We start from the raw sequence: 12,389 nt of genomic DNA, 5'->3' as shown, positions 1-12,389 counted from the left end.
AACGACAGGGATTTGGGGCCTGAAGATCAGCCTGCTGTCATGGACTAAAGAGGCCTGCAGATGGGGACAAAGCAGGGAGCTGGGGAAAGCAGCACTCTGCAGCCAGCCTGGAAACTCACAGCACTCACCAGAGTGCTGGGTGAGGGCGTGCTGGGTGCTGGGGTGCTGGGTGAGGGGGTGCTGGGTGAGGGAGTGCTGGGTGAGGAGTGCTGGGTGCTGGGGTGCTGGGGTACTGGGTGATGGGTGATGGGGTGCTGGGTGAGGGGGTGCTGGGTGAGGGAGTGCTGGGTGAGGGGGTGCTGGGTGCTGGGGTGCTGGGTGAGGGGGTGCTGGGTGAGGAGTGCTGGGTGACAGGGTGCTGGATGAGGGGGTGTTGGGAATGGCGTGCTGGGGGAGGGATGCTGGAGAAGAGGGTGCTGGGTTTGAGTAGCCATCCTACCATCTTTCCTCCATGAGATCTTGGGGAAGGGAATTCCCTGGCAGTCGCACGACAGTCTGGCGGTCTGCCCCTCGCTCACGGTCAGAGTGTAGGGCTCCTTTGAGGGGAACGCTGGAGGGACTGGTTCAGAGCAGACAGGAGTTGGCAGGGGGGCTGGGTGGGAGGAGGGTTGTATCCTGGGGCCCAGATAGGAATCTCTTCTCCCTGGCATCTGAAAGCCAGCCCCGGGGTAGGGGACCGGGAGACCCTCACCCCAGACATTCAGGTTGAAGTGCTTCTCAGAGCGGCCCGCCTGGTTAACAGCCTCACAGGTGTAGCGGCCTGCGTCCCACACTTCCACTCGGTCCACCTGGCCGGGAGCAAACACAGCTGGTCAGTGAGTCAAGCAGAGGTGGTGTCACCCTCGTCACACCACTCGAACTCATTGAGCCCTGATCTCCCTGCCTAGAACATGAAGCTATGACAGCACCTCCATGCCCAGGGCACCGAGAGGTTCCTAGAGGCCAGAGCCTCTCCACAGCACCCTTCTGGCTCCCCACATGGAACACACAGACCAGAGTATGTGCTAGGAGGCACACAGTGAGCCAGTCAGACACCAGCCCTTCTCACCCCATCCCTCAGATCCTCCAACAGAAACAATCGGAAGAGAAGGTGGACAGTGAAGCATGACGGGTAAAGAATCTGCCATCTCAGGGTCAGACCCTGACCTGGGGGCAATGAGGCTGCACTGTGGCTTTGGAGAATGGAGGAAAGGAGAGGAAACCAAAGGGAGGTGCTGGGAGATGGGATGCTTGAGGGGCATCAAGCATAAGCCGGGGTCCTGAGGGAGACCCTGAGAGCTCTGTGTTCCGGTGGGTGATCACTGGCCACACTGGGTTGTGGGACAACCCACAATGCTCACAGGGACCTGGGACACCCATAAGTCCTGCCCTGCCCTGCTCAAGCAGCTCCTCCGGGCAGCCAGCTGCACACCTCCAGCAGGGCCTGGTCTGCAGAGAGGCGGATGCCGGGGTGAGGCTCCAGGGGTCTCCCGTCCTTCCGCCATCTCAGCACTGGGGGCGGCACAGCGTGGCTCTGGCACTCCAGCGCCACTGACTCATTGACCACGACAGACATGTTTAGCTCTTCTCCCAGGATGCTGGGGGGCACTGTGGGTGCAGACAGGGAAGGGACCCCTTAGGTAAGTGATGGGACACCAGGATAAACCATAACTGAGTTGGCCTGGCTAATTCCTGCATCCACAGGCAACCCTCCCCCACACACACCCCACACGAGAAGAGAGTCATATCCAGCCTACACCCCCACCACCTCAGCCCTGCTTTACAGGCTTGCTGACAAGTGCCTTTGCCTGCTGAGGCCCGGCACCCTCAGTTACAGAGCCAGAGAATGCTGAGCTTCCTTCCTGACTGTGCGTACTTTCTGTGCCTGCTTCTTCCTGCTTGCCCTAACCACAGAGCTCCTGGCCATGCATGGCCACCTGTCTGCCACCTGCCCACCCATGGGGACACTCATGCCCCAGGACAGGTCTCTAATCGGGACCACAAGGTCAGTTGGTGACTCCCATTTTTTTTTCCCATCTGCACCCCTGCTGACCCCAGGCACATGGCCGCCCGCCCAGCTTCTTGGAGTGGCTGCTTTCCCCCCAGCTCCGCAGCCCCGTCCCAGGCTGGAGACTCACTGTGAACTTGCAGGACAATGTCCCGGCGGTCCTCACCCACAGCACTCACTGCCACACAGGAGTAGCTGCCTGCATCGGGAGCACGGGCACTGGCCACAGTGAGGACTTGGCCTCCGGGGAAGACCTGTGCCCCCAGAGGCAAGTCCACAGTTAACACAGCTCCGACTACAGGGATGGTACCTGCCTTCACAAGCTGGCCCTGGGCCATACCTACCTGAATCCTGCTCCAGACACCTGGGGGTCCCCCAAGCTGCACCCTGACCTCGGGACCCCTGCTGACTGGTGGCAGTTTTATGTATTTCTAGAAGAGTCACCTTAGTGTCATTCTGCCCACTACCATGGCCGCTTGCTGAGTGAAGCCAGGAGACCTCAAGAGGCTATCAAATTGATTGGAGCCACGTACATAAAACACATAATCAGAGATGGTGTGAAAAGGAGAGTAGGGACTGTCTCATGAGTGACTTTTTGTATCTGTCACATGACAAAAGTAACCTTTCCTGGCAATGGACGTGATAACATTAAAACTGGTTTGCTTTTGCCATGCGTGGTATGGCACGCCTTTAATCCCAGCACTTGGGGTAGAGACAGGCAGATCTCTGTGAATCTAATCCAGCCTGGTGTACATGTGACATAATGAGTTCCAGGACAGCCAGGGTTACATGGCGAGACCCTGTCCCAGAAGCAAGAGAAAAATTGATTGGTTTGCTTGTTTTCTGTTTTGTTTTTGAGAGAAGGTCACATGTAGATGATGCTGATCTTGAACTTGACCTGTAGCTAAGAATAACCTCCTACCTGCACCTCCTGAGGCTGTGACTCCAGATGTGCTGGCGTGTCTAATCCATGCAGCACTGGGGGCTTCATGCATGCTGGGCAAGGGATCTACCAGTTGCTACAACCCAACATTTTCTATTACTTCTTTCTGAGGGAGGGTTGAAGCAGGTCCCACTGTGCAACCTACACTGGCCTGGAACTCACTATGTTGATCAACCTAGCCTTGAGATCACGGTGATCCTCTTGCCTCAGCCTCCCGAGTGCTGGGGGTTTGGGCATGCACCATCATTGGTAGCTCCTTTTTCCTCATTTCAACGTGGCTACAGACACTCTAGGCTACATATTTGGCTGACATTGGTGGCATATACCATATCGCAGTGGGTAGGAACTCTGCCTCTCCATTACCCTAGGTTCCCAGGGCCTGACCTCTGCTACCAGTCCATACAGGAGACAGCAGGAGGTTCCTCAGAAGCCACCCAATGCTACTGACCTTGAGGCCAGGGGTCCCTTCAGGAGATACAGGGTTTCCATCCTTCAGCCATATCAGCGTAGGGTTGGGGGTGCCAGTGGCATTACAGGTCAGGCGGAAGGGTGTGCCAAGGAGTACAGGGCCCGGCAGGCTGGGCGGCAGGGTGATTCGGGGTGGCACTGCAAAGAGGGTGGCAGGGAAGCAGGGGACAGAGTTGAGTCCCATGTGACATGGCTGGCGTGCCCCCAGGAGCACAGGTCACAAACAAAAGCATAGTTGTGACATCCCAACCCAGACATTGTGTGAACCCACCAGGGGCTTCTACTAATGGGAAATGAGGCTGACTGAGGGGAGGTCACCTGGCCAGGCTAATCAGCTAGAGTGTGGCAGATGCCACACTTGAACTCAGGTTTTGGGTCAGCAGAAGTGATTTATCTTGGGGACAGTAAGGGAAGCAAGAGTTGAGTGTCCCCCTGACTCAGGTCTCAGATATGACACTGTCGTCCTGGGAAGACTATAGCCAAAAGATCTTGCTCTAGCCAGGAGGATTTAGGGATAAAAGCTACTCTCTCTTGGCCCATGAGACCCAAGCAGTTGAGGTCCAGATGGCTACCAAAAGCATCCAGGACCCTCTTAGTTTGTATTCAACAGGCATGCCCCGTGGTGGGCAATGTTAGCACCCTGCATTCCATGGCTAGTACCATCCTCACCAGAGCAGCTATGACTTCCTGTTTGAGAACCGTACAAGATTGGGCTTGCTGGGGTTCCCTCACTGAAGGAGAAGGTGGGGAGGCTGCTTCCTCCCCTGCAGCTGCGCATGGTCTCTGGGGGTGTTAGAGGGTGCTAGAGGCAGATTAGGAGATGGGAGATTGATGAAGGGGGACTCTAGCCATGCAGCCTTTGAGATGCTGAGATAAGGCTTTTTGTCTATGTTCTTGTTTGGGGTTCATCTATACTCCTATAAGAAACCCCTTACCCGTGTTCCTGTAAGTAAGCCCAAAGGACTCATTGGTTCCCCAAGCAGACTTGGGTGGAATCATTCCTTTGGTTTGACATTGGGCCCTATGTGGGAATGGATTAACCTTTGATCATATGGCCTTAGGGAAAGTTCTCCAACACCCAGTCTTCATTCAGTTTCTCATGTTTCCTACATCTGTATCTGTAGCTTAGATGGGGGAATAGATCAATGACGAGGTGACTGGGCACAGGATTGGATGAATGGATGTTGGATCAATGACTGATGTGCAGTTATCCATATACATAAATGGGAGATTAGATGGCTGGGCAAATGGATGAGCAGAAGTTTGGAATACACGGATGGGTGGATCAATGGATAGGCAGTCAGTTGTTTAACAAGGGTGAAAGAAAGGCTGGCTAGCTGGATGGTGAATGGGTAGGTAGATGGATGAATGGATGCATGAATGGATGGATAGATGTGTGAATGGTGGTTCAGTGGGTAGATGGGTGGATGTAGGAGGAAATGGATGGAAGGATTAGTAAGTAGATAGATGGATGGATACATAGGTGAGTGGATGGGGGTGGGAAGATAGTAAATAGATGAATAGATGGAAAAGTAGATGGTAGGTGGGTAGACATATGGGTGCATGGATGGATACCTAGGTGGGTGATGGGTGCATGTAAAGATAGGTGTGTGATTAGTAGGTGGGCAGATGGATGGATATATAAATGGGGAATGGACAGATGAATGAATGGGCAGATAAACTGAAAGACAAGTGGACAAGAAACAGAAGGCTAGACAAATAGGAAGAAAACAAGCATTTTGGGAAAGGCCCTATAGTTCTGGCCACTCACCATTGACCTGTAAGCCATACTGCAGCCCCGCACTGCCTGCCACGTTGGTCGCCACACAGTGGTAGCTCCCTGCATTAGAAAGCTGGGCTCGCTCAATGTGAAGAACTCTCCCATCAGCTGATACTACCACCCCTCTCTGGGTAGAGATAGGCTGGTGGCCCTTGAACCAGGAGACATCTGCGAGAGAAAAGATGTCCAAGCATCCTATTAGCCATTGACAGTTGGCTGTAAGGGCTTTCAGAGAAGCTTGCAGAGCGAGCACACACTTCTTCCAATGGTGTTCTTAGGAAGGGGAGAGAGGAGAGAACAGAGCAGCATCACAGGAGACAAGACCAGGGGCTAAGACAAAGCTCCAGGATGGGGGCTAGTCAGCCAGGGCCAGGCAGTCAAAGCCAGCCAACCCTTTTTCTCCACATCCAGCCTTACACAGGAGCACATGCATAAAGGAAGGAAATCACCCTGGACAACAGCAAGGACGGAGCATTGTGCCTTGGGCTTTTTTTTTAAACCTCCATCCAGGGCTCATCATACCTCCCCAGGGGCTCTACAGGAGGTAAGTACTTCCTGGCCTCACCCACTCAAAATGTCTTGGTTTATGAGAGGACAGGAAATGAGCTTTTCTCCTGGAACATGGATAATCCCACCCTACCCTGAATGTGGGCACTCTATAATTCACCCAAGTGCCTGGTCCTTTTCCTTCAGCTGGTCTGGAGAAGAAACCCAAATGCAGGGATCCTATACATCAGTGCCAGCCTAGACCAGCCCAGGATGCTAGAACCTCTAAACAGAACTCTTACAAGTGTGTTCCTATCTGCATACACAGCTCTGGGCACTTGCAGCCTCTTTCCCTGGGGAGTTGGGACTGCCCAGAAGGGACATTTGGCCAAGGGCGAGGGGGACTTACCTGGAGGGGGCACACCTGAAGCCAGACACTCCAAGGTCACGGAGGCATTCTCCAGAACGGCCTTGTTGACTGGGCCTGGCTCGATGTTAGGGGGAACTGGGGGGTTCCAAGGAAAGAGTCCTCTTGGTGGGTGTGGGCTCTGGGCAGCTACAATCCCAGCCACTCTTCCGTCTTTCCCCACTCCTCCTAAAGGGTTCTGGTGAGAAGGCTCACATCCTTGGACCAGGGAGCTTGCCCTTAGAAAAGCCCCACATCAGAGCAGGGGCTGTGAGATCTTCACTGAGATCATACAGGGCTCCCAGGTCCCACCTCAGCCCCAGGGAGGAGCCAAAGCTGGCACAATGAGAGTTGGAATCCCAGGCAGACCTGGAGTAACCTGGAGTCCAGGGACACATATGAACCCCCCAAACATAAATCTAGCCAGCAAGGGAACCATTACATGGGCAAGGTGACCACTGACAACCATTGCAAGGGTCCACCAGCTACTGCTTTGTCTCAGCATTGTCCACCCTTTGCAAAGTTAAGCACATAGCTGTGATCCAGAATGTCCACTCCAAGTCCCAAGGACCCTTGGGGTGCCACCAGCCACCCCAGGCTTTGGACCCCACCGAGCCACAGTCCTCACCCAGAACCTTTAGTGTTATGTTCTTCTTGCTCTCCCCTGCCAGGCTGGTGGCCGCACAGGTGTAGACACCTTCATCTCTCAGGTCTGCCTTCTCGATCTGAGGAAGAAAGGTCTGGGGATGAGGGGAAGCCACAGAGTCCAGGATCAGGCCACAGGTGGAGAGGGGGCAGAGCATGGGAATGGCCACCACAAGCAGGTGCGAGCATTGTAAGTGAGCTGGAGGCCCAGCGCCCACATTCTTAGGCTTCTCTCTTCTCCATGATAATGTCTCTGTCTTTTCCCCCTGGTAGCTAAGCTTGTGTGGGCTGGACCAGGCTAAGGGACCCCTCCACTTCCCAGGCATAGTACCCCAGGGCCTATTCAGTGTGTACATGCTGAGAGGGCTCCGTTGTTCCACCTGTCTGCAAAGACTCTGCTCAGGGTTTCCAGGACCTCCAGAACCAGTCCTGGGTCCCTGAAGGCTGAAGGCCTTGTACCTGAAGGCTGCCCCCTGAGGTTGCCATGGCCACGCCATCTTTCCACCAGCGAAGGCTCGGGGTAGGCACCCCAGTACCTACACACTGGAGGGTTACGGGCTGCAGGAAAGGGGCTGTGAGGTTCTCACCGCCGATGATGCGCACTGATGGGAGCTCTGGGCAGGAGAGATGGAGAGAGCCTGTGGTGGGTACCCAGTAATTCCCCAAATGGCTAAAAGTGAAAGTGTGGCTTGGAAGGCCTGGCCAAAAAATGGTTTCTAGTACCCCTGATCCTCAAACATTTGGATAAGGGAAGGACCTTGAGACAGAGAGCCAACAGAACAGAGCTTTCCCTCTGAAAGTTCTCCCAATATACATATCCACCCATCCACCCACCCATCATCCATTCATTCTCTTATCCATCCATTTATCCATCCATCCACCCATCCATCCACTCATCCATTCATCCATCCATCCATTCATGCATTGATCAACTGAATGATTATCCATCCATCTATCCACTCACTCATTCATCTATCCACACATCCATGCATCCACCCATTCATGCATCTACCCCAATATCCATCCATCCACCCATTCATGCATCCATTCAAGCATTGATCAATTGATTGATCAATTGATCCATCCATCCGTCTATCTACTCATTCATTCATCTATCCACACATCCATGCATCCACCCAAATATCCACCCATCCATCCATTCACTTATATATCCATCTGTCCATTCACTCTCCATCCATTCATCCACCCACACATCCATCCATTCATCCACTCACACATTCATGCATCCACACATATATCCATCCATCCACACATCCATTGATCTTTTTGTCCATTTACACATTCATCTATCTACTCAGACATTCATCTACCTGTCCATTCATCCACCTACCTACTCACCCACATACCCACCTCCTCATCCATCTAGCCCATGCATTCACCAACTAAACTATCCACCCATCTTGCTATCCACCTAACTGCCTATCCATTCATCCCATTAACCACTCACTCATCTACCTATCCATATGTGTTCCTAAGCGTTAGGTGTCTGTTCTAGGACCAGAACAACTGTAGGCACTAGATACAATGAAGGAGACCACCATACTGCCCTTTCGGAGCTCACAGAATGGGCCTAGAGGAGAGGACAGTTGCACAGCCACTCCAGAGAAAGTGGGGTGGTAGGAAATAGACATGAGAGACACAACAGTGGGGATGAAACATGGTGGAAGCAAGGAATTTTCTCGAAAGAAAGGGAAGACCTGAAAAACAAGGAGGAACTAGGCAGACTCAGAAGTAAGACGACGGGTGCTTATTAATTAAAGGTTTGAATGATGTTAAATGTGTTCGTCAGGGTGAGAGGGAGTGGAGGCAGGAGGCTGAGAAATCTCCAGGCAGCTAGACAGGATGGTTGACAGCCTCTCCCACCCACATGTCTTTGGAAGTCCATGCTAGAAGTCCACCCAGAGCAGACAGATGCTGTGTCATTCCCAGGCCTGCCATGCTGTCCATCAGCCCCTCCATTTCAGGTTTCCCACTGCCCCAAGGCCCCAGATACCCGCTCACCATGCACAGAGACCTCCACTTCGGCCCCAGCTGTTCCTGCCTCGTTGGTGGCCTGGCAGGCAAAGAGGCCTGAGTGGCTCAGCTCCACGTGGCTGATGTGCAGCACGGTCCCTTGGGAGGCCAGCTGCACTCCAGCCAGCTCCTCCGCTGGGCGGCCATTCTGCAGCCACCTGAGGTGGGGGGAGAGGGTGTCAGGGCCCCCTGAAGCCTCTCTTCCATGGATTAATGATCATGTTCACTTTCCCAGACGCAGGAATGGCTCACCCTCCCTTCACCACAACCCACATTCTGCCTGTCCCCTCACTGCCCGCTTCTGTACGTACTGGATGGTGGGCACTGGGGAGCCCGTTGCCTGGCAGGGAAGATCCAGAGACTGTCCCGCGACGGCGGTCAGCTGGCCCATGCCTTCAGCCACCAGCAGCTGTGGGGGAACTGTGGGCAGGGAATGTGGTTGACTGGGGTTCATCCCAGCCTTCAGCCCCAGTCTCACCACAGCCTTCTAGTGTCCCTTCAAATGCTCCTCCGGAGGCCTTCCAGGGCCAGTAAAGGCCAGAGGAGGGCCTTTACTCTACGGCCTCCTGCCCCAGAGACCATTTATTTCATGTGTGTCCTCAGAAAGACTCAGGGCCTGGAGTCCTGTCTGCCTTGTCGTTTGCTCTGTCTTATGTCACAGGAGCCACATAGAGTCATGTCTGAGAAGGTCGGAAAGGAGTGTCAGCCTTGGGTCTCAGACAGGCCCTGGGAAATGCTCATTCTGTGGATGCAGAGCATCCTTCGTTCTGGATGAGCTGGTCCAGGGCCATGGGCAGGAGCGAGGATCAGGGCCCCGGAACTCAACCTTGCCTCTCCCACCACGTGCTTCCAACCCAGCTCTCACTGTTCATCTATGAGCTACAGGAGAAGGGAACACGTGGCTTCCCTGCCACCCCTCCCCCCTCCGGGGCCAGTCATGGAGCAGGCCTGGGAGGAGAGCCGCCCACAGCCAGCTCACCCTGCACCTCCACCGAGTACTGCAGTACGGCCTCTCCAGCGGGGCTGCTGGCCACGCAGCTGTAGAGGCCGCCGGACGCCTCTCCCGGGTTCTCCAGCTGCAGGGCGCCTCCTGCCTCCAGCCACGTCCCGTTGCTGTCCACCACTGGCAGCCCTTCATGCTGCCAGGAGAGGGTAGGGGGTGGATGGCCCCTGGCCACACACTCCAGTGCCACGGATCTCCCAGCCACAGCCTGCACCAGGTACGGGCCTCCGTCGGCGCCCTCGATGCTGGGTGGCACTAAGAAAGAGGCAGGGCTGTCTCAGGGACCAACAGTTGCGGCTATGCTCCCCAGCCTCATTCCGTTAGCTAGACCTCGCTCAGACACGGTCTCTCTCTTCCAGCAAGCCCCTCTCGGACCCCTGCTGGAAGAGCCTCATTTCTAGCCCCTGTTTGTATCTCTTCTGTGGTCACCACCGCTCAGAAAACTTGTCACCAGGAGAACACTAGCCTCTTTACTGAACAAAGCGATGGGTCTCCAGGACTGTGGACTAGGCTACCACCCTCCCGGAAGTCTCCTCACAGAGTGAGAGAGCTGATGGCTAAGGCAGATCTGAGCCTGATTTTGGAGAGTCCTGATATCTGAAGTGTGCTTATGGCAGCCTGAGGTGGTGGCGGCAGGGGGAGCGTGTCCCTCAGGCCCCGGGTCTCGGAGCTGATAGAATCAGCAGCAGAGAACCCTGTGTTGAGCTGGGACTCGAGGTGCTTCCAACCTTATTAGGTCCCTGAGGCTCTTGGAGAAGGTAATGGACAGCAGTTTTCAGTCCACTTCAGAGGGTGTCAGAGCCTCATGGGGTCCCTGGTGTCAGGTGCCGCAATGGCTCCCATTCTTCCCTCAGTTCACCATCTCCACCCTTCAGCACCCAAACCATTTGCTAACTCCTCACCAGGGGTCAAGTGGTTCCCATTGACCCTCAGGCTGTGCCCCAACTCCTCACAGCACTCTGCTCTGCCCGGCCCAGGCCTAGCCTCATCTTTTCTCAAGAGTGTGCCCCATTTTTTCTGAGCCCACTCTTCAGGGTTGCCAACTCAGAGATGTGACATCAGACCCTTCCAGGAAGGGGCAGAGCCCATGTGTCCCTGAGGTATGAGCTGGGAAAGCCTCTTCATCCCATGGGGACACAAGTGGCCAAGAGCTTTCAGCAGCTTGGTCTACTGTGTGTCAGCTGCAGGCCTTGGGCCTCGCTTTAAGTCGAAGCTACACAGTTAGATCAGGGATCTTCATGCCACCTTGGGAAGTTTAGTGGAGGAGCCCATAGTCCTCCAGGAGGAGCTAGACTCTGCATTGAGTCCCACCTAGGCCCTGCCTCTAGGCTCAGTTTCCCCAACTGCACAAAAGGTGGAGAGCTGAAATGAACCCTGCCCTTTAATCACTCCACTGAGAGATGTGTGGCCCCCTGGGGTAGTCACCTCATACGGCTCATCAGAGCCCCACATGGTGGGAGGTGCTGTAGACGGAGGACATTGTCTTTGGTCACTCAAGTGGTCACCTACTGACTCTTGGGGACAGTCAGAGGTCACCTCACACTGCCCACGCCAGCTGCCTAATGCTGCCACCCCCTGGTCACTCACCATAAACCTCCAGACCGGTGGATTTCTTGGCGACCCCTGCAGCGTTGCTGGCCTCGCAGGTGTAAAGGCCAGCATGGGTGTGCTGCGCCTTCCCCAGCTGTAGCTGCCGGCCGCCCTTGTTGAAAACCACTTCTGAGCTGGGGGCCAGCAGGCTCCCATCTTTGTACCAGGCGATGTCAGGGGCTGGCACTCCTCGGGCCTCACACAGCAGCTGTGCTGTGTGGCCCTCCAGGACAGTCACCTCACCGGTCTCATTCGAGCCCCAGATGGTGGGAGGGGCTGAGGACAGAGAAGGACATGAGGACGGTCACAGACTAACAGTCAGTGGCTGATATTCCCTGGGCATCATGCACACACCCCAGGCTTCTACTGGAGGGGCTGGCAGACATGAAGGATGAAGGAGGGATGTGGGGACACAAACGGAAGGGCCAGCTCAGGGACATGCTAATGTGGGAAGCAAGCCCAGTTGCTACGGGTAGGGATGGTGCAGGTGGGGAGAGGAGCCACAGGCTTGAGCTCTGGAGCCCACAGTGCCTCTAACTCACTGTATAACCTGGGGTAGGTCCTTTCCCCTCTCTGGGCCTCGGGGTCCCCATCTGTGGAGGAACTTGATCAGGGCTCCCCCAAGGGCAGGGCACTCACAGCTGGTACCCAGGATGATGGCTGAGGTCCTTGGGTATATTGTGACAACACTCTGCCTCCCAGAACCATGCCCTCCTAACTCTCCTGTCCCCTGCTGTCAGCGAGGGAGAAGGCTGCATCTGAGGCCACTGTGTCATTGATGTACTAGCAGAGATGTAGTCCGTGTGTGTGTGTGTTTGTGTGTGTGTGTGTGTGTGTGTGTGTGTGTGTGTGTGTAGTATTCAAATGGGTGTGAATATGTCCATGTGGGCGCACACGCACACACGAAGGTCAGAGGTCGACATCTGGGGCCTTCCTCTATCAGACTCTGCCCTTTCCTTTTTGTGACACTGGATCTGGCACTCATCAGTTCAGCAAGACTAGCTGGCCAGGAGTTCCAAGAGTCCTCTCATCTAGGCCTCCCCAGTA

At 54.9% G+C, this 12,389-nt stretch overlaps 1 protein-coding gene across 1 annotated transcript in view; it reads right to left on the bottom strand.

The window, feature by feature from the left end:
- The window catches only part of Hmcn2 (hemicentin 2), a 144,298-nt gene that overhangs the window by 61,823 nt on the left and 70,086 nt on the right, over nucleotides 1-12,389 (bottom strand). Inside the window, exons 31-43 of the mRNA XM_060389902.1 lie at nucleotides 11,340-11,618; nucleotides 9,729-10,007; nucleotides 9,061-9,169; nucleotides 8,738-8,907; nucleotides 7,175-7,329; nucleotides 6,699-6,795; nucleotides 6,074-6,169; nucleotides 5,170-5,346; nucleotides 3,379-3,536; nucleotides 2,118-2,241; nucleotides 1,412-1,587; nucleotides 692-788; nucleotides 440-559 (exon numbers count right to left, since the gene is read on the bottom strand). Coding sequence (XP_060245885.1) covers nucleotides 440-559; nucleotides 692-788; nucleotides 1,412-1,587; nucleotides 2,118-2,241; nucleotides 3,379-3,536; nucleotides 5,170-5,346; nucleotides 6,074-6,169; nucleotides 6,699-6,795; nucleotides 7,175-7,329; nucleotides 8,738-8,907; nucleotides 9,061-9,169; nucleotides 9,729-10,007; nucleotides 11,340-11,618 — 2,037 coding nt within the window. The remainder of the gene's footprint in view (nucleotides 1-439; nucleotides 560-691; nucleotides 789-1,411; nucleotides 1,588-2,117; nucleotides 2,242-3,378; nucleotides 3,537-5,169; nucleotides 5,347-6,073; nucleotides 6,170-6,698; nucleotides 6,796-7,174; nucleotides 7,330-8,737; nucleotides 8,908-9,060; nucleotides 9,170-9,728; nucleotides 10,008-11,339; nucleotides 11,619-12,389) is intronic.

The sequence above is a fragment of the Meriones unguiculatus genome, chromosome 8 (assembly GCF_030254825.1).
Source record: "Meriones unguiculatus strain TT.TT164.6M chromosome 8, Bangor_MerUng_6.1, whole genome shotgun sequence".
NCBI lineage: Eukaryota > Metazoa > Chordata > Mammalia > Rodentia > Muridae > Meriones > Meriones unguiculatus.
Note: the sequence above shows the minus strand (reverse complement) of the source record. Positions and strands in the feature narration are given on the sequence as shown.